At 37.4% G+C, this 26,518-nt stretch overlaps 1 protein-coding gene across 11 annotated transcripts in view; it reads left to right on the top strand.

The window, feature by feature from the left end:
• Nucleotides 1-21,569, top strand: part of ABI2 (abl interactor 2) — a 120,437-nt gene extending 98,868 nt beyond the window's left edge. For 6 of the 11 annotated variants that reach the window (XM_029934013.1, XM_029934018.1, XM_029934012.1 and 3 more), the window contains 3 exons: nucleotides 7,475-7,561; nucleotides 11,593-11,766; nucleotides 21,228-21,569. In XM_029934013.1, the coding sequence (XP_029789873.1) occupies nucleotides 7,475-7,561; nucleotides 11,593-11,766; nucleotides 21,228-21,403 (437 nt within the window). In that variant the 3' untranslated portion in view covers nucleotides 21,404-21,569. The remainder of the gene's footprint in view (nucleotides 1-7,474; nucleotides 7,562-11,592; nucleotides 11,767-21,227) is intronic. The other 5 variants (XM_029934021.1, XM_029934022.1, XM_029934017.1 and 2 more) reach the window with 1 other exon arrangement.
• The last annotated feature ends 4,949 nt before the right edge of the window (nucleotides 21,570-26,518 follow it).

The following is a 26,518-nucleotide window of genomic DNA, read 5'->3' as shown; positions in this document are numbered from 1 at the left end:
TCATTAGTAGATATGGCTTATTTCATAGTTCTCCTGAAGGTAAGGTCTCTGTCTGGCCTTCCTTGGAATTCTAGACAAATACTGCTTATGGCCTGTCCACCTTTCCTTATGCTCAAGTAGAATTTTGAAAGAGTAGTGTCCATCTAAAATGGCTAATTCCATAATGGAGCTTAGAGATATTTCACTGTTAGAGTTGATTACCCAGGTGTATATGATATTCAGGAAGTAGGTACAAGGATATTTACCACTTTCTGTGTACATCTACACGTGTAAAATACTGGTCTTATGAGAACTGTTGGTGGAATTTATTTGACGGCTGTTTGAACACATACTTAAATGTGTTTTATATACGTATTTCAGTACTTCTTTCAATGTAAATCTGATTTTAACATACTTGAAAGTATGTGTTAAAGTAGAAAAATGAAATGAAAGTATTTTTCACACTCATGGATATAAAATGAATTGAGATTGTTGAGACTTCAGTATAACGTGTGAGACCATTCATTTAGGTTTTTTTTCTCCTGTGTGCCTCTCTGTTAAGTTCTGCCTTAAAGACGGTAACTGCCACTTTGTTAGTTTATTAATCATAGTGCTTTTATTGAATTAAAATTTATTTTTACTACATCATGTTCTTTGAAAAGCTTTTTTTTTTTTTTGCAAGAATTAATAGTTTGCAAACCAGTGTCCTAAGGCTACTAGGTGCTCCTACTTTTTATTTGCTTAAGAAAATTATATGTGTCTTGTATTATTCCCACAGGTCTTACCTTCATCTCTATTTATTAATATTTAAAATGAAAAAATATATGTTGTGCTTTCTCAAGCAGCTAATTCCCTGATTTAACAAAATGATCCCAGGTGTGTTTTCTATGAGACTGTATTTTTTTTTTTTTTTTTTTACAATCAGAGTCTTGAAATGGATGTGTACTTCTGAAGGAGTGAGCTGACAGGCTGGGATTCATGTGACTGTAAATTCAATGTGTGGAAATCTAGCAGCACTGTTACTCTATTTGGTTTGAGTTGAAAAGGCAACCAAACATCGGAATCCCAGTGTCTAGTGCCAAGTCCTAAGAGTACAATAAGTGTTTTATAATGATCCAAAGAGTACAATAATTGTTTTCTAATGAGATTATTTCAGAAGCAAGTTAATAAAAGGAACACTTTGATCAGGGCATAACTGAAATCCCTTTGGCTCCCATTGTTTCATAAAAATGTAGCCAAAGAAATACAAATACCAATGTATCATTCATCTTGTCAGCTGCAGAGAGAGTCACTGAAACAAATAAGAGCTAACCACAGATCAACAGTTTTCATTTTAAATTTCAATATGAAGCACTTTGGTGGTAAATATGTGTGTACACACAAATACGTGTGTGTTTGCACATTTGTACATTTATATATATAAACCTCATTTGGTAAGTGTTTTAGTCTAGGCTGCTATAACAGAGACTGGATAGTTTATAAACAACAGAAATTTATTTCTCATAGTTTTGGAAGCTGGAAGTCAGAGATCAGGGTGCTAACATGGTCAAGTTCCGGGGTTTTCTTCCAGTTTGAAGACTGCTATCTTCTCATATCCCCACATGGTGGAAAAAGAGAGGGATTTCTCTATATCTCCCTTATAAGGGCACTAATTCCATTCATGAGGGCTCTACCCTCATGACCTAATTGACTGCCAAAATCCTACCTCTTACTACCATCACATTAGGATTTCAATCTATGAATTTAGGGATGCATAAAATTAAATCTTACAGCAAAGATTTAAAGAAAATCTAATTCATAAAATGGAATGTTGGTTGCAAGAAATGTGACTGTATATAGCTTGTATGAGAGAAATTTGTGACTGACTATGGTGGTTTTTGTTTGTTTTGTTTTTTTAATTTATTTTTGAGAGACAGCGCAAGAAGGGGGAGGGTCAGAGAGAGAGGGAGACACAGAATCCAAAGCAGGCTCCAGGCTCTGAGCTAGCTGTCAGCACAGAGCCCAATGTGGGGCTCGAACCCACGAACTGTGAGATCATGACCTGAGCCGAAGCCGGCCGCTCAACCGACTGAGCCACCCAGGCACCCCGACCAGTGTGTTTTACACAGGGAAAATGCCGAGCTTTAACCACTGAATGTTATTAAAAACAACTAAAAAGATGCAATGGAAAAATTATACTGGGTTGGTGATATTGCAGAAGAGAAGCCAATAACATATATTCTCTAAATGATGGTTAGGTTACTTACAGATTTCCAGAAGAGTGCAGATGTGGTGGGGCTTTAGCAGAGTATAAATAAAAAGCAGTAGCAGGAAGCTATTTTCAAATCCTTATTTTAGGCAATATTTAGTGTTTGTTAAAGAATGCTTACTCTAAGAACGAAAAAGCAAGGGAACGACTGAAAAGTGGTAAATATATTTTTAGATGACCAAGTAAGCCAGACAGATAGGCCCTTTACACTGATTATTAACATGAGTTATGTTTTTAAACTGTTAATTTGCTACTTTTTCTTGGCATAACATCTTATGTTGACTTTTTTTGGTTCAAAAGGAATAACTACAATGATCCAGTTCTTTTAACCCTTCTGAGACTACAGAATTGATAATTGTTTGATAACCATATTCTTTTCTGTCAAAAAAGCCTCCTTATTGAGTATCTTTAGTTAAGTTCACTTTTAAATACTCCTTGCTATTCATCTTTAGAAAATATTTCACTTTTTTAACATTTGTTTATTTTTGAGAGAGAACAAGAGAACGAGTGGGGGAGGGACAGAGAGAGGGAGACACTGAAGCAGACCCCAGGCTCTGAGCTGTCAGCAGAGTGCCTGACACAGGGCTCGAACTCATGAACCACTAGATCATTATTACCTGAGCTGAAGTTGCTTAACTGAGTGAGCCACCCAGGTGCTCAGAAAACATTTCAGTCTGAAAATGAATAAATCATTTCCCTCACTGCAGTGTAAAATTCAAGCAACTAAACTTGAATGGGCTGTCAGATAAATATAACTTCTAAAGGTGGTATTCTCAATCGTTTTAGTAGTAGTATTTAGGATGTTTATTTTGTCTGCTTTTCTCAGACTGTTTATAAATCTGTAGAAATAAGATCTAAAATCCTAAGCGATTTTTAAAAACTTTTTATTTTTTAAAGTTCATTTATTTTGAGAGAGTGTGTGTGCCCACAAGTGGGGGACGGGCAGAGAGCGAGGGGGAGAGAGAATCCCAAGTAGACTCCACACTGTCAGTGCAGATCCCCATGTGGGGCTGGAACTCAGGAACTATGAGATCATGACTTGAGCCAAAACCAAGAGTCAGATGCTTAACCAACTGAGCCACCCAGGCGCCCTTCAAAAGTCTTTGAACTGGACATTTTAAAACAATAAACCTCAAAGATGGTGCTCCAAAGGATTTTATAAATAATCAGGAAGGTCATGCTTGGAAAGTCTATATATTTCGTCAGCATAGATTCATACTGTAAGTTTGGTTTGCTAGCAGAGCCTTTTACTCTGTGTGTGTGTGTATTTGGTTCAGTCATTTGGTGAGGTCATCTCTTCACATTAACATCATTTGTGTATATTGTGAACATAAAATTACTGAATCTAAGTTAGGAAACCTTTTGGTGGTTATAGGGAAAGGGTCTTGTCATATGAAGAATTATCTTAATTAAGTGGAGTGAAAACAAGTGTCTAGTTACTTCATGCCTTTCCCGGTTCACAAGATGCCTAAGGCTAGAACTGAATATTGCAAATAATTCTTCTCATCAGATTCCTGCTTAAATCTCTTTGAATGGTTGGTTCATTTTCTGATCGGCTCTAAGGAAGAGAAATCTAGTTTAAAGTAGGATGTTCTGGTTCTTAAGAATTCTGGTCAGATAAAATCTTAATGTGGTCCAGAAAGAAAATGCTGTGGTATCTGAATTAATTTGGACCGCCACATAAAAAGCTTGCTGGGGCAGGGGTTGGGGGAAAGTAGCATTTAGGATGTCCTTTGTAAACACCGTTTGGAACTGAATTTTTTTTTTTTAACATGAACTGGCTTTGAAAAAAAGCTAACTTGTTTTGCTATAAAGTAATTCTGTTTTAGAAAGATTTGGGATTGGGTTTTACGTGGGCTGCTGTTGGTAGACTTCTTAAAACCAATATGGATTCAGGTTTTCACTTTCAGAATAAGAAATAAAATATACTCATCTTTAAAAAATAATAATAAACTCTACCTACAAAAAGAGTGTTCTAAGTTAAGCACCTAATCATTCTTTAGTACCAGAAGTTCGTTTAAAAAATTTTTTTTTATTGATTGATTTTTTAAATGTTTTTAATTTATTTTTGAGAGACAGAGAGACAGTATGAGCAGGGGAGGGTCAGAGAGAGGGAGATACAGAATATGAAGCAGGCTCCAGGCTCTGAGCTGTCAGCACAGAGCCTGACGCGGGGCTTGAACCCACCAACTGTGAGATCATGACCTGAGCCAAAGCCGGACGCTTAATTGATTGAGCCACCCAGGCACCCCTCTTTTTTTTTTTTTTTTTAATTTGGATGAGAAACCATAACTGAAACGAGAGATTTCCTGCTTTTCTGTTCTAGGAGAGGTTGGGACTGGTGCTAACAGAAGAGGAGCATTTCATCTTATTTGATAGGAACATGTACCTGATTTCTACTTTAATGGAAGTGTCAGTTGCTGCCTGCTATTCTTTTTCTTTTATCAGCTTTGTCTCTGCTATTTCTGTGTTGTTTATGTCATCTTCTTCCCCCAAGTTTGGAAACAGGGTATTATGACCATATCAAAATGTTCCAAGCCTTTGCAAGTGGGAGTCACACAACTTAAGGTTTTATTATCAAAAAGTATGACTTTAGGGAAAACCTAATCAAGATCTCTGTTATAAAAAGAAAGGTGCCCATTTCTAGGGTTATCCTGTTGTATCCCTTACATCTAGATAGTCTTCAGGATAAACTAATAACTTAACTCTTGTCTACATTCTATATGTTCCTTAGATACCCAAAGACCAAGTGGCACTTTTTTCACACTGTTAGTTCTCTCCTTTTCTTCTGTTTATGCAGCCTTGATTTTTTGGTGTGTGCCAGGTCCTGTGTTAGGCTTTCTGCATGCATTAGTGTTTTGTTAATTTATTTTTTTTAATCTTTGCAATCACTGTAAAGTAAAACTCTTTCTATATGGATTAGGCTCAGAGAAGTCTTTCTTTCTTGGTGTTCCAACAAGGAAATGGTAAATTAGATATTTGACACTGAGTGACTTTAAAGTCCAGTCTCTTTCCCCTAAGCACTCTTTCCCCTAAGATACTTTCCTATTTCATATCCATCCACTTTTCCAGGTTTGTACTTTCTCCCTGAGCCATTTTATTTATTTATTTATTTACTTATTAATAGTTTATTGTCAGATTGGTTTCTATACAACACCCAGTGCTCTTCCCCACAAGTGCCCTCCTCCACCACCATCACCTGTTTTCCCCTCTCCCCCTTCCCCTTCAACCCTCAGTTCGTTTTCAGTATTCAATAGTCTCTCAAGTTTTGCATCCCTCTCTCTCCTCAACTCTCTTTCCCTCTTCCCGTCCCCCTGGTCCTCCATTAGGTTTCTCTTGTTCTCCTGTTAGACCTATGCATGCAAACATATGGTATCTGTCCTTCTCTGCCTGACTTAGCATGACACCCTCAAGGTCCATCCACTTTCCTACAAATGGCCAGATTTCATTCTTTCTCATTGCCATGTAGTACTCCATTGTGTATATATACCACATCTTCTTGATCCACTCATCAGGTGATGGACATTTAGGCTCCTTCCATGATTTGGCTATTGTTGACAGTGCCGCTATGAACATTGGGGTACATGTGCTCCTATGCATCAGCACTTCTGTATCCCTTGGGTAAATCCCTAGCAGTGCTATTGCTGGGTCATAAGGGAGTTCTACGGATAGTTTTTTGAGGAACCTCCACACTGTTTTCCTGAGCGGCTGCACCAGTTTACATTCCCACCAACAGTGTAGGAGGGTGCCCGTCTCTCCACACCCTCGCCAGCATCTATAGTGTCTTGATACCACCTCACGCCAGTCAGAGTGGCTAAAATGAGCCATTTTATGCTAGTCATAGAGAAACATTTCCTTTCAGTCCTCTGAACTGGTCATGCTGCTTTATACCTATAAACCTTTGCTCCTCACTTGGTTCTCAGCCTCTCTTGATTTTCATTCTTGTCTGCGTATTGAACTCCTGGTTCTTCTAGTGCCTGCTCAGAGGCAATTTCTGTGTGGCCTTCCTTACCACTACCCCACTCCTGTCCCCCCATCACCATCACGCCAGCACCCATACCACTTAACTCAAACACTGTTGAGTTAAGATTATTATTTTATCTTAGGTTCCCAATTAGAATGTGATCTCTTTGAGGGCAGTGACTCTTATTCATCTTCTTAGTTGTATTATCTTTAATTTTTTTTAACATTTAATGTTTATTCATCATTGAGAAACAGAGCCTGAGTATGGGAAGGGCAGAGAGAGGAGGAGGCACATAATCTGAAGCAGGCTCCAGGCTTCGAGCTGTCAGCACAGAGCCCAACACAAGGCTCAGACTCAAAAACCATGAGATCATGACCTGAGCCAAAGTCAGATGCTCAACTGACTGAGCTATCCAGGCACCCCTTAGTTGTATTAGTCTTAACCATAATTTGGAGTTAATAAAGGTGTTCTCTTTTTATAAAAAGATGTATACCACAATTAGTACCCATTCTGAAGGAAACTATAACTGTCGAATTAATCATGGACAATTTTGGGGCATGTATCTGGTTTATTTACATATGCTAAACATTTGTTAAAGGCTAGTGCTAGGTGCTGTACCAGTGTTTGAGACAGAAGGAAAGACACCGTGGGGAGGAGAGAATGATTTGAATGAGGCCAGTGGTTTGTTTTGTTTTGTTTTGTTTTGTATGAATTGGGATTATGAAAACTCACAAGGACTCAGACCTGTTAGAATGGTTTTGATACTGGTCTCCTAGCAAAGTGCTTACTGCTTCCTAGAAAGTCAGTAAATATTTGTTTAGTTAATGAATGAAGAACCAATTAATTTGTCTGTTACTGAAGTAATGAAAAGTATAAACTTAGGATGTTGGGATGCAATGTTTTTTTTCTCTGTATTGATGAATATTTAAACTTGTAACCTCTAAACTCCTGAAAACCAAATTATTCATGATAATCTGAAGAAATTCTTTGAAAAGACATGTTAGTGATATGACCAGATCAGTTTGCCATTACGTGTTAGAATAGATCTGTATATAATAAATGCTTCCTGTTGCAAGTTTTTATACTTTCTTAAAACTCCCCCTAATACTTTGTGTTTTTTTGTGTTAATGTATTATCCCTTAAAAGAGGACCTTTAAGATAGCTTATAAAATATTTGTACATGGTGGTCTCCCTCCTTATAGGTTTGTTTTATTGTGTTATCCTTTCCTTTTAATGTAACTCGCCCTTACCCCTTATCCTCCACACCTTTTTTGTTTTTGCAGTATCTCTTGCTCCTCCTCCTCCCTCCATCCTACAGGTAACTCCTCAGTTACCTTTAATGGGATTTGTGGCCAGAGTCCAAGAAAATAGTAAGTTTATGTCTTCTTTATGCTGTAGATCAGATTATAGGCATAAAATGTCATTTATATATGATTGGCTGAATCGTCATTCATTCGCTAATACTTTAAATATTTGAATATTATGAACAAGTCACTGTGTGAGCAGCTAGTGTGAATGATAAAATAAGATGAAGTTCTCTACTTCCAGATAACTTAAATCTGGTAGTGAAGATAATACGAAAGTAAAATAAATCACGTATAAGAACAGAAAGATCACATCTAACCAAGGAGAGACCTTTAGTCCTCAGATATCCCGTCTTTTCCTTTTCTCTGAGTTGCTCAAGCAAGTAGTAGCCTAGTGTCCTGTCACTGGAGTTGTAGGGTGTTACGGCCGGCTTGAGAATCTTACCCCGTCTTGGGATTCCAGGTGTAAAAATGGCCGTGCCGTGGTAGCTCTCAGGGGACCAGAATTGCCAGCCTGTCTCCCAAGAGACCTTATAGATTGGCAGTGAATTTGCATTGGTCTGTGGTCTCGTGTTGAGCCATGCGGAGTCAGATAACTGATGTTACTGACACCTTCAGTCTTCTCCTGTGGAAGCATTAAGGAAGCTTAGGAGACTGAAGTCTACAAAGCAGGAGGCCTGTATCAACATTCAGTGAGAATTTGCTGGTAAAGAGACCAGTGAACATAGTCCATACGATAGATGAATTCTCTTTTTGTGAGCAGTCTACACAAGGAGCCCACATCACAATTGTAAGGTTGCATTATGGGTGTGGAAAATGAATGACAGAAATTACATTATTGAAAATTTTAATGCCATCAGCATAAAGGCGCCCAGTGTGTGCATCTCATAATAAGGATGGTCTCACCCGTGGGGTAGGAATATTGGCATTCTGTTGCCTAGGACTCCCCCTTTGGAAATGGGCATTGCCAATTCTAGAATGTAAGCTCTTACAAGAGCAGGAATTTTTGGTTGTTCTGTTGGCTGACCTTTTCCCCAGTACTTAGAGAAGCATCTGACACAGTCCTGGTGTTTTGTTTTTGGTTTTTTTGCATTTTGTGCTTCCATAGCTAACTAAATGCCCCCTTTTTATAAACACATTTCTTTGTTGTATTTAACTGGTTATGATCCAGTCTTACTTGCCTGAGGGGCCAGTATCTCTTTCAGGTGCCTTTGCATCTCTGTTTGCTAGCTTCTGAAAATAGTGTGTTTAACTTCTGTTTATTGGAAGGTAAACCATGAGCAGCTCCAGTGTTTATCATAGTGTGATTGCTTTTGGGGATAGTCTTTTCTTTCTTGCAATAGTGATATGCATTTCTCACCTAAAAATGTATAAAAATAAAACTTTTATATGCGGTGAGCATTTACAGACATAGCAGGACTTCTACATTCAAATGAGTGTTGTTCTTTTCAAAACATTCACCTTGGAAAGATACATACCTGTCTTGCAATTATCTTCATTGTTTTCAGGTGTAGTATTTTGAAGATACTCTGTGGTAGCAGATACTTAGTCTGTAATAAGGTTGATGTTTGGAAACAGTCTGGAGTTATTTGGAACCAGGTATACTGGGCTAAGTAGTGCAGTTATGATTCTGTTATTCTTCTTAAAATCCTTCTATGGCTCCCCGTTGCTCTTTAGATAGAATTCAAACTGTTGAAGGCTCTTCCTACTTAGTCCTCTTCAGCTTCCTTATGCTTTTTCCTTCTAAACTTTGGCCAGTTTTTTGAAGAGCTCCTACTTTCTTATCTTTTTTTTTTTTGTTTTTCCTTTACATCTGACATGAAATATCCACCCTCACTCCACCCTACCCTTTGGCCATTAACTCTTACTTATCCTTCAGATTCAGGAAGCCTTTCCTGACCTAGGTAAGAGTTTTGGTCTATTCCTTAGTTTTCCATAATGACTAAAGCACTTACCATGCTTGATTATATGTAAAAATTTGGTTGTCCATGTCTCTGTGACTTCAGCCTACTGCTCTGTCCTAGTGCTGAGCACAGTAGCTGGCCATAATGAATTTTCAGTTGATGTTTGTTGAATGAGTAATAATGAAACAGGACTTTAAAGTTACCGAGCTGATCTCTTCCCATAGTATATCTTTTAAGATAATAGGCAGTGAAGTTCAGATTCCTGCTTTCCACTTGTTTAGTGCAGGAGTACTTAATCTTGGAAAGCCAGTTTCCACATCCATGAAGTGAGGATTACCACTTCCCAAGGTAAAGATTAAATGAAATAATGTATTATATAAAGTGCTAGCTGAGTAATTGGAACATTTTAAGTAAAAAATGCTAGCTTATGTTAGTCTCATTAAACTAACTCTGAGGCATTATAAGAGAAGGAAAAAATGAGCAATGGAAGAATCTTTTTGAGTAATTTTGTAGTATAATTTCTCAAGGTGATTGTTTTGAAAGACAATGTTCCTTTGGATCTTTGTTTTTGTGTAATTGTTTAAAGTCAATTTCTTTACCTTATTAATGCAAATAGGTTATATTGTTTATATTGTTGATTCTTACCCCAATCATATGCAATTTGTCATAAAATATATGCTAAATCACATATCTGTATTTTTTGTTTATTCAAAAAACCCATTAGTACTAAAATAATTTTTCTTTTTGTTTTGAGAGAGAGAGAGTGTGTGAGTAAGGGAGAGGAACAGAGGGACAGAGAGAGAATCTTAAACATGTTCCATGCTCAGCATGGAGCTTGATGCAGGCCTTGATGCCACGACCCTAGGATCATGACCTGAGACAAAATCAAGAGTTGGACACCCTACCAACTGAGCCAACCTGGCGCCCCCCCCCCCAAAGAATTACTTTTTCTTTTTTTTTTTTTTAACTCTAAGGATTTATAAAGTTTATTTATTCTTGTGGGCGGTGGGGGGAGGGGCAGAGAGAAAGGAGAGAGACTCCCAAGCAGGCTCTGCACTGTCAGCGTAGAACCCAGCATGAGGCTTGAACTCACAAACTGTGAGATCATGACTTGAGCCATAATCAAGAGTTGAATCCTTGACTGACTGAACTACTCAGGCACCCCCAAGAATTACTTTTAATGAATAAAATTTTGAAGTGCATAAATTGGATAGATTGGGAAATAGATTGGCAATAGGTGGGAGAATACTGTGGCTAATGATGTGGCTTATCTTCATCAGGTAGCAGTCTTCTCAAATACACTTGATTGAATCAGTAGATGAAAGACAGAAAATAAACAAGATTGCTCAGAGGATTTCACAGGAACAGTACTGATACCTCATAATTAGAATTAATAAATAAAATTGGATAGCTGATAAATGCAGCTTTACTGAGTTTATTTTGTTGAGTTGTGCTTATTTATTAAGCATTTTGAAAGCTTTGAGTTCCCTGAGTTTGGGGATAATCTTAGATGTTACTATGTTTTGATACCTGAGCAATGGAAACAGATGTCTTTAAGGAGAGATTTTTAAATCACTCTTGGATATTTAGCTTAAAGAAATTCTGTGTCATAAATTAGTTTGAATTATTGAAATTCTCTCTCTATATAAAAAATAGCAAACATAAGCATCTTCATGGATGAAGTTATCCAGTCTTGTGATTTCCATCCCACTAATTTGGTAAAATGCTATTAAAAAAATTGAGGGAAATGTAAATTACTAATATTTGATTATTCACTGGTACATTCTAATCTATTATAAATTAAATATGGTTATAAATGTCCAAATTAGTAATATTTCTGATAACCACCGCTCCTTGGATATAATGTAAAGCCAAACTATATTGTATTTATCTCTTTCTTTGAAAAAGAGGATTATGTATTAGTATAAACAGGTTCTAAGAGGCTCATTTAATAATAATTGTTTTGGCTAAACTTTATTTAACACCCATCAGCCCTGACCCAAAGGGAGGAGAAAGTCATGCTTGGAGATTTGAAACATTATAGTTGGTGGGGAGCCTTTCTTTGCCCACTCAGATTTTGAAAGAGCACTATTTTCAAGTCTGGATTTATATACTATGTACATAGAAGCTTGGATAGGAAATTTTGAACTTGGCATAACATGTAGTTTTGTTATCAGCTTGATACATTCTTAGTTTCAGATACACCGCCTCCACCACCGCCTGTGGAAGAACCAGTCTTTGATGAGTCCCCTCCTCCGCCACCCCCCCCAGAAGATTATGAAGAGGAAGAAGCAGCTGTGGTCGAGTATAGTGATCCTTATGCTGAAGAAGACCCGCCGTGGGCTCCAAGGTCTTACTTGGAAAAGGGTAAGTTTCAGAGGGGTATCTAGAGGGATGGGAAGAAACCTCTACGCGGAAATGGAATTTACTGGTACTGAAGAGAATCTTATTTTTCTGCTGAGAGAAAAAGTTTTGCTTGTATAACCTGTGCAACATTCTTATTAATTTAGTTTACAAGGTTTGTGTGATTTTTGAAAGTCACACTAATAAAATTCTGTGACTATTTGATTTTATATTGCTTATTGTTCTTACTGAACACGATTTTTTATGAGTGGTTTCTTCTGTAAGACAAATTTTAAAAATAGGACTTTTTTTGAATGGCTCAGGAAGAGGATAGTTTTTCCAAATTATTAGTTATTCCTACCCCATGCTTTGAAGCACTCTTTTGTGGTATCTTCTATCAGACATTTTAGTTTAAGCATCTCCATATGAAACTTCTTCCAAATAATAATGGTTTCTCAGTTTCTTTGCAAAGTAGTATTTGGCATTTGTTTTAGTGAAAAGTTTCTCTAAATATATTAGATATTGATGACATGACACTTCTGAGACACAGAGATCCAAATCTCAACAAGACCTATTGGCTCCAAAAAAATGTGTGCTATCTTGAAATTTTCTGTTAGGGAAATGAAAGCTACTAACTTAATGGTTTTTAAAATTGACCTCATTAGAATCACCTAGGGAACTTACATTAACAAATAGTGGACTTCCACTTTTGGCCAAGATAAAGCAACAATAATCAGATTTACCTACCCTCCTAAAACAGGAATGAATCCAGAAAAAATAAAAAATAACGATTTTCAGACATTGGATAATAGGCAGTGGTAGACAATGAGAAAGAATTCAAACAAGGTAAACCTTTGATTGTCTTGCTTGCTTAACTTGGGGAAGTTTCTGGGCCATATGCAAGGAGGTGGAACCCATACAGAGCCTGGAGATCTCAGTGCATAGACAAGATAGAGGTCAGAGTCTTAGGAGGCCACATAGAAGAAGTAGTTACACAAAGTTAGAGGACAGAGCCCTGGAGATCTGCAGAAGGGTCCCCTTAAGGTTTGGGGATTGAATTCTGATCTGTGCATGTGTGTGAAGAAACTACCTGAGGTTGTAGAAAGAACAGCCAAAATGAAGTATGCAAAAAAAAAAAAATCATTCAGAATAACAAGCCTGGGAAAGGTTCATGGCCCTGAACCAGCCAGAATAGAAAGACCTTGTAATACACAAGGCATAAAGAGGCTTCAAAACTCTATCCTCTTAGTGATGGGTCCAAATTAGCTCTAAAGTTTGCTGTGGACTGCCCTAACAATTGCTTAAATGCAGACCTTGAAAGCATCCAGTTGATTTTAGGTAACTTAATTGATTTCCAGAACGAAATCAACATTGTTCAAAAAAGTCAAGAAATCCAGTGCACCAAAAAAGTAAGATTCTCAGTATCTAGCATCCAATCAAAAATTGCAAGATATGTAAAAAAAAAAAAAAGAAAAGACAAAAGAAAAAAATGTAAGTCATAACTAAAAGAAGTCAATCAATAGAAATAAACCTAAAATGACTGAGATGGTGGAATTAACAGACAAGGGGTGTTATATAGCTATTACAAAAAATACTACAAATGCCACATATGCCCAAGAAGATAAAAGAAAACACAGACATGAGATAGAATTAGAATATCTTTACAAAAAGAGGGAAACCCATATTTTCTAGAGAATTTCTAGAGATGAAAAATCACAGTATCTGAAGTGATACTTTAGAAGAAAAAAAATCAGCAACTTTGATGATATGATAGTAGAAACTATCCAAAATGCAACATGGAGAAAGCCCCAAAACAGAGCAACAGATATGTAGGACAGTATGAAATAATCTTCATTTGCAGATATGATCTTATGTGTAGAAAATCCCCAAAGCAATCTACAAAAAACGTTGGTAGAACGAAAAGGTGAGATTATTAGCAAGATTGTAGGGTACAAAGTCAATGTGAAAAATTAATTGGATTTTTATATGCTAGCAACAAATACTTGGAGATTGAAATTTACAAAACTACCTTTTATAGTAACATCAAAAATATGAACTACTTAAAGATAATTTTAATAAAATATATGTAAGACCTATATAGCAAAAACTATAAAACATGATGAGAAATTAATAAAGGCCTTAAATAAATTGAGAGATACATTATGTTCTCTGATCATTATTGTTTAAAGACTGGCTTTCTCCAAATTGAGCTGGAAATTGAATGCAATTCCAATAAAAATTCCACCAGCCATTCTATGGAAATTGACAAAGGGATTCTGATAGTTAACATAGAAATGCAAGAGATCTAGCAGAATCAAAGCCATTTTTTTTTTTTAAAGACTAATGTTGTAAGATTTAAACTAAGACTACAGTAGTATTCAGGACAATGTGCTGATGTTAAATATAAAAATATAAATCAATAGAACATAGAATCCAGAAAAAAAATCCACATATATTGTTTGACAAAGTGCAAGGTAATTCAGTGGGGAAAAGGATAGTGTTTTCAAGAAATATGCTGTCACAGTTGACTATCCCTCACCTGGGGAGCTTACAATTACAAATAGCAGACTTCTACTTCTGGCCAAGGTAGAGCAACAGTAATCAGATTTACCCTACAAGTTGGGAATGAATCCAGGAAAATTTTTTATATATGGTGAAGTAAAGATAAAAAGCTAATGTTCATGTACTTTTTGCCCTTATTTCACCATACACAAAAGTTCACTTGAAGTGTATTTTAGACCTAATTTAAAAGCTAAACTATACAACTTCTGGAGAAAAATATAGGAGAAAATCTTTGTGTTCTGGGATTAGGAAAAAAAACTGTAGAGTGTTAAAAACATGAAGATTAAAAGAAAAAATTGATAGACTGAATTTCATTAAACTTTTCTTCTTCAGAGATGCTGTAAATGAAATGACAAGGCAAGCCTAGATGAGGAAGAATTTTTGCTAAATAACTCCGTAAGGAGGGAGACAGCTTGAGAAAAAGAATTTGAAAATACTTCACCAGTGACATACATGAATTGTAAATAAGCACATGAGAAGATGCTTAACATTATGTTAGTCGCTAGGGAAATGCAAATTAAAGCTACAGTGAACCAAACTAAATAACCACTACACACCCTCTAGATTGGCTGCAGTTAGAAACACTGATAATACCAGGTGTTGGAGAAAGTGTGGTGAAATTGCAGATGTTAGGCACTACTAGTGAGAGTGCAACACGTTTCAGGTACTTCAAGAAACAGTTGGCAGTTTACGAAGTTAGATATACACCTGCCAAGCTGGTTTGGCAGCCCCTTCCTGCATGTTAAGAGGAGTGAAGATCTATGTTCACACACAGATTTGAACTCAGATGTTCATAACTGCTGTATTCGTAATAGCTAAACCCTGGAAACAACCCAGTGTTTTTCAACGAGTGAGTGGACAGACTAGCTGTGAGATAACCATCTATTCAGTGGAATATTGTTCAGCAATCAAAAGAAGCTTACTGATACAAGTGAAAACTATGGATGGATATCATGCATTAAACTAATGAGAGAATCTAGACACTAAAGACTCCTACTTCATGATTCCATTTAAATGAAATCTAGATCAGTAGTTTTCCAGCTGAGGAAAAATACATAGGGGCAAAAGGAAACCTTGGACGTGATGGGCATGTTCTATATGATTGTGGTGATGGTTATATATTTGTCATGTATGCGAATACATACATTTGGCAAAAATCATCAAACTTCTTTTTTATTAGTTTATTACCAGGTTGGTTTCCATATAACACCCAGTGCTCTTCCCCACAAGTGCCCCTCTCCATGACCATCACCTCTTCCCCTTCTCACCTCCCTCTTCAGCCCTGTTTGTTTTCAGTATTCCAGAGTCTCTCATAATTTGCCTCACTCCCTCTCCCTAACTCTTCCCCCACTCCTTCCCCTCCCCGTTAGGTTTCTCCTGTTAGACCTATGAGTGAAAATATATGGTATCTGTCCCCTGCCTGACTTATTTTGCTTAGCATGACTCCCTCTAGGTCCATCCACTTTGCTACAAATGGCCAGATTTCATTCTTTCTCATTTCCATGTAGTACTCCATTGTGTGTGTGTGTGTGTGTGTATACATACATATATATATATGTTAGTGTGTGTGTGTGTATACATACATATATATATACATTGTGTGTGTGTGTGTGTGTGTATACATACATATATATATAGTTAGTGTGTGTGTGTGTATACATACATATATATATACACACCATATCTTCTTGATCCATTCATCAGTTGGTGGACATTTAGGTTCTTTCCATGATTTGGCTATTGTTGACAGTGCCGCTGTGAACATTGGGGTACCTGTACCCCTATGCATCAGCACTCCTGTATTCCTTGGGTAGATCCCCAGCAGTGCTGTTGCTGGGTCGTAGGGGAGTTCTGTTGATAGTTTTTTGAGGAACCTCCACACTGTTTTCCAGAGCGGCTGCACCAGTTTACATTCCCACCAACAGTGCAGGAGAGTGCCCGTCTCTCAACACCCTCGCCAGCATCTATAGTCTCTTGATTTGTTCATTTTAGCCACTCTGACCAGTGTGAGGTGGTATCTCAGTGTGGTTTTGATTTGTTTCCCTGATGATGAGTGACGCTGAGCATCATTTCATGTGCCTGTTGGCCATCTGGATGTCCTCCCTGGAGAAGTGTCTGTTTATGTCTTCTGCCCATTTCTTCACTGGGTTATTCGTTTTTCAGGGGTGGAGTTTGGTGAGTTCCTTGTAGATTTTGGATACAAAAATCATCGAACTCTTAAGTGGTTGTATTTTGTGTTCAAATTACACCTTTATAAAGCTGTTTTTAAGGAAAACAAATGAGCCCAAGGCACTACACTATGGTGTGTTTTGGGGCACTGACATTTTACAAACTCCCTACCTGATTTTAACACTGTCCTGGATAAAGCAAAGACAGTTTTCAGCTCTGAAAAGCAAGCTCAGTTATTCCTTGAGAACAGCATAATGAAAGGTTTTTGCTTTCTAAAAGTGTACTCCTTAGTGAACATGTAACACTGGAGAAATTTTAAGAGCGGAAAATCAGTTGTTTTCAGTCCAAGTAACCCTTTAAAGTTTAAAAGAATATGCCTGAATTGTTCCCTAAGATGTTTTTCAAAGTTTGATTTATCTGGTAAGTTCAAATCTTTTAAAACATGAAAATCAGTTAAGCTCTTTCTTATTCTTTCTAGCAAAACAAAAGTAACCAACCATACTTAGCTTGTGGTTTTTTTTTTTTTCCCTCTCTCGTTTGTTTGAGTGTGTATCAGTGTTAAGGCTACTGCCTAATGACTCATTTTGTTATCTTAGACCTTAGGGCTTGGTTCTCAACCCTGGCAGCATTTAATATGTCTGTGCCTCCAGACCTATGAAATCAGAATTCATGGGCACAGAACCCAGGCATCAGAATTTTAAAAAAATTTTCTGATAATTCCAAGGTTGAGAACCATTGCCATAGGGGGTGGTTTATTTTAACCCTTGATTACTGCCATACCAGCCAAATGGAGAAAATGTGTATATGTAAGTATCTTGATTTAACTCGGGCAAAGAACAGACGTTTTCCTTACTTTTTTTTTTAAGGTTTATTTATTTTGAAAGAGAGAGAGAGAGCATGTGCATGTGTGCAAGCAAGGGATGGGCAGAGAGGGAGAGAGAGAATCCGAAGCAGGCTCCCCACTGTCAACACAGAGCTCGACACAGGGCTCAACCCCACGACTGTAAGATCATGACCTGAGTTGAAATCAAGAGTCAAATGTTTAACTGACTGAGGCACCCAAGGTGCCCCAAGAACAGATATGTTCATGTATTTATTATGTGCCTGGCATAATACAAGACTTATTACCTTAGAAAGGCAGTTAGTCTCCCTATTTTGTAAACTAGGAAATTGAGGTTCAGAAATAATTTATATAATGGAAAATGTCAGTATTTCAGAAAAGACAGTCTATAATAATAGCTATTAATGATAATAAAAGAAGCTAACACTTATATAGATAATGGTTACTTATAAACAAGTCCTGGGCTATATATTGTATGGACATTGTTTCATTTAATATAACAATGTTACTTTGTTTTGAGGTATTGTAATTCCCATTATAAGACATTTGAGTAAAAAGAAGCTTAGGAAAGTTACGTATGTTCTGTGAATTTGTATGTTAGAGCTGGGATTTGAACTAGGTAGTATAATTCTAGAGCCCTCATTCATTCATTTCATTCATTCTAGAGGGAGGGAGAGAGCGTGTGCGCATGTGCAGGGGAGAAGGGCAGAAGGAAAATCTTAAGCAGACTCTGGGTATGACTTCAGCTGAAATCAAGAGTCAGAAATCACTAGTGCCTGGGTGGCCCATTTGGTTGAGTGTCTGGCTTTTGATTTTGGCCTAGGTCATAATCTCACAGTTTTTTGAGTTCAAGCCCCATGTCAGGCTCTGCACTGACTGTGTGGAGCCTGCTTGGATTCTCCCTCTTTCTCTGCCCCTCCCCTGCTCACACTTTGTCGCTAAATAAATAAACTTAAAAAAAAAAATTGGACGCTCAACTAACTGAGCCACCCAGGTCTCCCTGGAGCCCACATTCTTAACCACTGTTGTAAACTTGATCTTAGACCGGGGATTGAGTCTTGGCTATACTATTTAATAGCGTTAAATTCTTTCTGGTAAACTTCAACCTGTTTGTCAGTGTCCATTTTCTATTCCTTCCTTCTAACAAGCCATCTGTTCTTGTATTCTTCCAGCTTCGTGATATAACTTCTTGTTAGAAGTATGAACAATGTATGGTAATTTACCAGATATTTCCGTCCTCAGAAGACTATGGCAGTCCCTTGTCTTGTTCAACTTCATATCTCTAGAAATTAGCATGGGTGCTCCATTAATGATTGTCAGAAAGTGAATAGTGTCATTAATTCTGTCTGGGGATTCCAGAAAGCTTCTCAGAGAACATGGCATTTGTGGTATATCTCAGGCAAAGAAGGAAGATAGGAAGGGCCATCCAGGCAGAGGGAATCCTCTTGAGTGAAAGGGCGAGGTGGTTTGGGATGTGGTGAGTAGTGTTACACGCAGCCTGGGCAGGTTGCAGGGAGAGGGTGGGGTAGGCATGTAGAAAGGGAAGTAAGTTGTAATTAGTGATGGGAATTGAATTGAATACCACCAGCCTGAGATGTTTGCATTTTTTTTTCTTTTTAAAAAATCTAATGGTGGAGGTAAACTCTGGGAGATTTTTTAAGTAGATTAGTAATAAGTTACCATGAAAGTTATATTTTAACTTTAAAAAAAAGATAATCTGATACATAAATAAGTAGATGCAAACAGAAGTATTTTTAGGTGGCACTGTCATTCAGTTTTTTTAAACTTCTTTAGAGTTATTTACCAAAAGTCAAATAATGTTGTCTTTAAAAATTAAGTTTGCTCGTGTGTCAGTTGATAACTTCCATGTAGTATTTCTTAAATTTTGTTAAAAGAAAAGGAAGGGGAGTAACTTTCAAGCAGATTGGGTTAATCAGTGGAGTAATTCTTTCTTAATACCATACCAGTATCTTGAATTGTCCCTTTGGTACCCAGAACTGTGTATACTTTAAGGTGGTCCACAATTGTACTTCTGTGAAGTAGGAGAAAGATAATAGGAAATGAGAATTTTTATGACTGATGTCTGATTGAAGGTGTCATTTCTAGCAAATCAGTTTTAGGAAGCAGTTTTTTAAAATTCTAGTATAGTTGACATACAATATTAGCTTCAGGTGTAAGGAAGCAGTATGCTTTAAGTTGAGAATCTAGAAAGTATCTCTATAACGTTATCTGTAATACTGCTTAGAAAATCTTCAGGCACAGTCAGTGATAATATGTATTTTTTTTATTAACTTTTTAAAATGTTTTATTTCTTTTTGATACAGAGAGACTGCATGAGAGCGGGGAGGGGCAGAGAGAGGAGACTTAGAATCCAAAGCAGGCTCCAGGCTCCTGGCTGTCAGCACAGAGCCCAGTGCGGGGCTCGAACCCACAAATTTACATAAGATCATGACCTGAGCCTAAGTCGGAGGCTTGCCTGACTGAGCCACCCAGATGCCCCGATAGTGTGTATTTTTAAAGGCTGCTACCCTGACTAGGGCAGTGACTGTGATGATGGAGACAAGTATTTGGATTTGAGAGATTTAGGAGGTAGAGTTAACAGTATTTAGGGGATATTCTTCTCCTAATTACTTGCAGTGGATTTGCATTTCCAGAAGCATCAAGAATGTTATCAACCTAAAAATAAAAAAACAAAAACTAATAGGTTGACTAGAAGTACTAAGTACATATCTTATATTCTCTTACTATTCAAACTTATGTTGCATTTGTGTTTAGGTATTTGGTTATATTTTGAGAAATACACACTATAAACTCTTCGTAGGCTGGGGTGCCTGGGTGACTCAGTCATTTAAATGTCTGACTTTGGCTCAGATCATGATCTTCCAGTTCGTGAGTTTGAGTCCCATGTTGGGCTCTGTACTGACAGCCTGGAGCCTGGAGCCTGCTTTGGATTCTGTATCTCCTTCTCTCTCTGCCCCTCCTGGCTTGCATTCTGTCTCTCTCTCTCACACACACACACACAAAATAAACATTAAAAAAAAATTCTTTCTAGGCTCCTCCAAAGTATTTTCTGGCATCTGTAATAGATTACTATAATGGCAATATTCAGAGATTAAGAAAGCTATTTAAGTTTTACTAAAATAGCAGGCCAGAAACAAAAATTAACTAGGGCAAGTTGCATTACATCCTAAGTCCCTGTTGTAGTTTTATTTTTTAATGTGAAGATTAAGGTTGCATGAGAAACTTAGTATATACAGATGGAGACTTTATTGAGTGACGTTCTGAGTGGTATAATGAAGGTACAGAGAATCTTTTTATAAAAAAGATAAATCTTTACATGGAGTTGAGCAAGTTATAGGGTATCCCAATTTAACTTACTGAATTCCTACAAGTTATAAATCAACTATATATATTCTTTCAAAACACATGCTGCTTTATGCCAATATAAGTACTAGAAAGTTTGAGAAAGGAGATGTAAATCTACTCTTCCTTATTCTCTCTTCTCACTTGCCTTTTATGGTGCATCTCACTGCACTGGTATAATTCTCATGTTTAAAGATATGTGTTTTTACACAATATGGTGCTTCAATACATGCTCAACTGAAGTAGCAGCCATCTTCCCGATTCTGGGATTGTGGATCTTTCTTCAATGAGGTATTTGTCCATAAGCTCTTGAAGGTAAGTTTGACTGAATGTGATATATATATATTTTGGCCATTTATACTGTTTTGAACCTAACCTTTCCAAGATGGGATTCCACTGTATAGAACTGGGTATTAGGAAACAAATTTTTTAGTCTGTGTTTAGAAAGTCACTGTTTGAAGTGCTGCAGAAGTTGAGAAAGGATGGATATTCATTATTTGTCTTTCTAAGAATGTTATTCTTTTCACATCCTATTTTTTTTTCCCTCTAGTTGTGGCAATTTATGATTATACAAAAGACAAGGAAGATGAGCTGTCCTTTCAGGAAGGAGCCATTATTTATGTCATCAAGAAGAATGATGATGGTTGGTATGAGGGAGTTATGAACGGAGTGACTGGACTCTTTCCCGGGAATTATGTTGAGTCTATCATGCATTATTCTGAGTGAAGCTCAGCAGGGCTATGCTTCCCTGAATAGTCAGGTCTTCCCAGATTATGAAAAGGCCCTGGGGCTTCCCCTCCAGTGAAATGAAGGAAGGATACAAATGACACAAACTCTTACGGTTTTTTTTGGTTTATTCCCCAGTATTAAAAAAGCAAGCTGAATCTGAACAGATGGGTCTTTCTGCCATTATTTGTACTATGCTGAGCTGTTTGGATTGAAATAAAGTGACCATTTCTAAATATATCAGAGGTACAACAGCATAACTCTGTAAAACAAATAAGGTTAAGACGGATTCAGAAAAAAATCTGGGATCTTTTTCTCAGGAATACTGTACACCCTTGGGATTTCTCCTCCTGCAGAATCTGGCATTGGATGTTCTTCAGTGCCTGAGCTAAAGAGTCAGCCTTGTGGTCTCGCGCCGTACCCGCACCCCACACTTCTTCCACTTGTACGAGGAGGAGCGAACTAGTATTTAAATACCATACTTAACCATTTTTATAATTGTCTCAATGGCTTATTTCCTCTTAACACTGTAAATTCTGCATTCTCTCAGCACTTGAATGCACCAGATGCGTTAACGCTGCTGACTTGCATCCCTTCATGTTTTTCAGTTTGTAGATTGTGGATGATGAAATGAGTCCCCAGACATTCTGAGGGTGGCTTGATCTTAATGTGCTGCTGCTGCATGAGACTGCACTGCCACTCATGGCTCGTGTACCGAGACATGTGAAGTGTGTGGTAGCCTGGATCGTATACTGGAGTAGGCATGTGAAGCTGGACATGAGGTTCCTGAGGGTCTGAAGAGATTGAACTGCAGAAACGTTCTGCTCAATAGGCATCCTAGACTCTTGCCTTAGGCACTTTTTCCAGGAGTAGAATCTTGGAGGTCAGATCAGCTATTTCTTTACTTCTTTCACTATTTAGAAAAACTTTTTTTTTTTCTAATAGCTGTTACTTTCAGTCTCTTGACAGTCACTGGGAACAGAAGGCTTGTTACTGTCCTCTCTGTTGTTAATGGCCAGTGTTAGCTGCTGCTGAGTTGTTTACTCAATTCTAGGAAAGGGAACTACTTTCCCAATTTTGCGTGATTGGCTTTGGTAGCTGCTGTTGGTAGGAATTTGAACCTTGTATCTTAGACTGAGAATAGTGGGATAAGAAAGTGTAAGGCCAAATACTTATCTAATTACATTGGCAAAAATTAAGATAATGTTGAGAGAAACAAATTTTTTTTTCAAATTCAAATTCAGTCATGGCTTTACTCATCACTTCTTTAATCAGTGTAAGAAATAGTAGAGACGTCCAGGAGGGCCTTCCGCTCAGCAGGCGGACGCGTGGATTTGTCTCTGGGGCCTGTGGCCCAAAGAGCGTGCTGCCAGGTCATTCCCCGGGGAAGGGGCAGAGGCGAGAGGCCATAGCTGCATTTATTTCAAGTGAAGGCCTTTAACAGGATAGTAGAGGTCGAGGAATTTGAAAAATGAGCAGGTGTGCATTAGTGTATGAGAGAATTCAGATGGTATAAGCAAATGTTAATATTCTGCTTGTGAACATGAGCACAAAACTTCATCACCGTTTAACTGAGACCCAGATAGCTCCCCTATCAAGACTTTTCATTTTAAAGTTGTAGAGGTTTTCCTCCCACACATTGCAAGTTAGCTGTTTGCTTTTAAAAAGATTTCTTCCAACACTTTGAATTTAGTGTTCACTAACTTGCCTCTGCTCCATGCTTTTTTAGGTCATCTTGACATTCTTTACTCCCGTTTTCCTTCAAAGTAATGGCCCTGAGTGTCCTCTGAGCCTTCAGGTTCATATGGACCTGGATAGATTAAACTTTTCTTAGTGTTGGTGTATAGCTAGGAAAACTGTTTCGAAATTAGATGCTCCAGTTTTTATTTAAATAACTTTGTGCTGAGAAAGTTAAGTGGATTTTTAAGGCAAGAGGGTATTCTGAAATCCAGATAGTTCTCACAGCTCACACCTACAAAAGCAGAGAAGATAAGTGTGCAAAACAGTTGGTGGTGGTCAGCGTGGCTGTTGGGCCCCTCCTGGATTGTGTGCAGAAGACAGTGCAGTCCCTCCTACTGAAGATCTGCAGTAGTGGGATCCATGGGTCAGCTGACTGTCTCTGTATTATTTAGCACTAATCTGTGTGATTGTTTTAAAAACACCTGTTGGATTTTCTGCATATTTTAAATTTTTGTACACTTTTGAATTCTCTATATTGTCTTGGAAGGATGCTATGTAATGATGATAGGCCAGGCCTATAGTAATTGGAGACTTTTAATGTATGTAATATTTCATAGATTGCATGCTATTAATAGTCTGTGAAGGCAGTATTTCTTGATTTATCTTAAGTTCCTCCATTTAGTTTTATAAACCACAAGATGATAGTAAGAATTCCAAATTAATGCAGAAATCTTATAGGATATATAATATTGTGGCAAAGACGGTCCAAGTCTAAATCTGACTAGTAAGCAACCATTTTAACAGGATAGAGGGAATCTAATGGGAGAATGGATTTTTTCCTCCTGAAGTGCTTTTTTTCCTTAAAAAAAAAAAAAAGTGACTTAAGAGACACCCCACCCTCCTCCCACTGCTTTTGGTACTACTGTTCTGAAAGGCCATGGGGAAATTAATGGAAGTATACTTTCTTGTTTACCTTATGAGCAAGGCAATACATCAAAACCCAAAACAGTGTCAAAATCTAGACCTGAGAGATCAGCTTACTGTATTGGGAGTAAATATGAATCTTTTGAAATATCTTGATCAGTATTTTCCATTCTTTAGGCGAGTTGCCTTCTGTCTCCCTCAGGGGCACCTGCTGGTCCCATTTTAGGGTTGGCAAGGGCCTGCTACTTTTGCTAAAAGTCACTAGGTGAGACCTTGTTATCCCTCCTCTTCTTTCTCCCTCCTGCTGCTGTTTATTACCCAGCTAGAGAGGTTTTATGCATCTTTACAGTGATGTAGCTATGCTCCTTAGCACGATTTTTCTGCTGGCAAGGCATCAAAATGGTGGTAGTTTGCTTTTATCCTTTTGTGTATTCTTTTAGCAGGTACTTCTCTGCATTTTTACATTGCCTTTTCTCCTTAGTGGAGAGAGCATGACATGTCCTGAAGGCCACCTTTCCCTTTGAAAAGGGTTTGATGGAGGAATGACAGGTGAAAAGAAGGGATCTGAATCACTTCCCATCTGTTCCCTTTTGAACCTCTTTGGCCAGGAACTCCTGACTGGTGTGAAGGTGGTGATTTCCCTCACATGATTTATTTAGAATCCTAGTAAGCTAGATGAGATATAAAGAATTTTAGTTCATTTTTGATTTTAACTGAGGAGGTTAGATGTTTCGTTTCAGATAACAGCTAGTTAACAATAGAGTTTCTGACTCAACGCCTGGTACTCTTTCTGTAACTGTCTTAATTCAATGTGCTATGTTTCTTTGAGTTCTACTCGATGTCTTCAGGAAGATACTTGAAAAGATACACTGTTTTGATAAATACCATCAGTATTCCAACTGTTTAAAGGAGTGTACTAAGTGCAACCTTAATTAGTGAAAGTAATCGTTTTAACCCTTCTACGACTACACAGTGCTATGTAGCAAAAATATGTTCTATTAATTCAACGCTGGCTGGAGCACAGCAGAGAGCCTTATAAAACAGTTCTTAAACGGAGGCATTGTGCTCATACCCTCAAGTTTACTTTATGCTGATCTTTGTTCTTCTTTAAGAATTTCATAATTCTTAAAAAAATTGACAAATGAAACAATAGGGGCTAGCTGTGTATAAATGATCCTTGCTAAATATCTTGAGGTTTTTTGTAAAAAACAAAAAGCTTATTTTCACATTAAAATGGAAATGTCCTTTGCAACTTCAGAATTCTATGGAGAAGCAGTTTTTCATATTTTGTGTCCATGCATCTTTTTTCTTAAAATGGTTTACAAAAAAGAATGTAAACAACTTGTGATCTGGCCAGTTGTATTTTTAAGCTCCTGCAGAGAGGGCTGGTGTTCTGAGTGGAGTAGAAGTCATGCAAGAAAACTTGAGGGAGCAGTCTGTTGCCAGTAATGCTTCTTGTGTGTGCCATTAAGCCACCTCCAGATGAGTGGGGGGAACATTCACTTTTTAATTTCAAAATTGTATTTGAAAGTGTTGCTGTGTACTAAGAACTTGACCTAAATAAAATTCTACAAAGTATGTCCAAATGTCTTGTGAATGTATTTAATCAAGTAACATTACTAAGGTGAGTAATCTGAAGTGTATCCTTCCCTGTTGCTCTAAATTAGCATGAGGGTTTTGCCCCCAAGTACAATTCTTTTAATATAAAAAGAGCAGCCTTTTTTTTTTTTTTTTTTTGCCCTAGTTTGGCCAAAAATAGTGACTTGTAAATACGTCATAAACCCACATTGTACATACCTGGACATGGCAGGCCAGCACATAATGTTTTTTGATCACAAAGCTCTAAAACAAAAAAAGGTACTTTAAGAAAAATCTTAACATTTACTATCACTAAATTGCTAATGTAGCCAAAGCTTTCTCATCTTTTAGTACAAAATAAAGGTTAACCAGTTGAATGTATTTAATTTCTTACCACACAGCCTATTTATGGGTACCACCAACATGAGTAGCGAAACCAAGTTCTTAATGATGCGCTCCACAAATAGTCAAGTCCCCGTGTTTAAATGAAATCTATGTATTCTTTTATTAAGGATTGGGTAAGCTGACATAATGAAGACACATAACTGAAAACAAATTTACACTGACTGTATGACTACTAAGCCATTACAATATTTCACTGACAGTAACTGGCAGGAGTAATTTGGAAAATAACTTAATCCAGCAGTAGAACAAAAAACATCAGTAGTACTGAGTATCTCTCTCTCATATATATATATATATCTATATATATATCTATATATAGGTTTGCACAATCAGGGAGCAAGGCACATAATGAAATGAGAGTGTACATTTAAGCAGAAGAAAATAGCAACAAAGCTGAAAGAAAAATTAACTTCACCTTTACCGAGCTGTGCATAATCATAATCGTTTGAATAATATCCTCTTATCAGGTACTCTATAATGCAGTTCCTTTTGCCTTCTTTTTCATGCTTTAAAAAACTATATTCCTAC

Source organism: Suricata suricatta, chromosome 3 (genome assembly GCF_006229205.1).
Source record: "Suricata suricatta isolate VVHF042 chromosome 3, meerkat_22Aug2017_6uvM2_HiC, whole genome shotgun sequence".
Lineage (NCBI taxonomy): Eukaryota > Metazoa > Chordata > Mammalia > Carnivora > Herpestidae > Suricata > Suricata suricatta.
The sequence above is the reverse complement of the archived record's forward strand: the minus strand, read 5'-3'. Positions and strand labels throughout refer to the sequence as shown.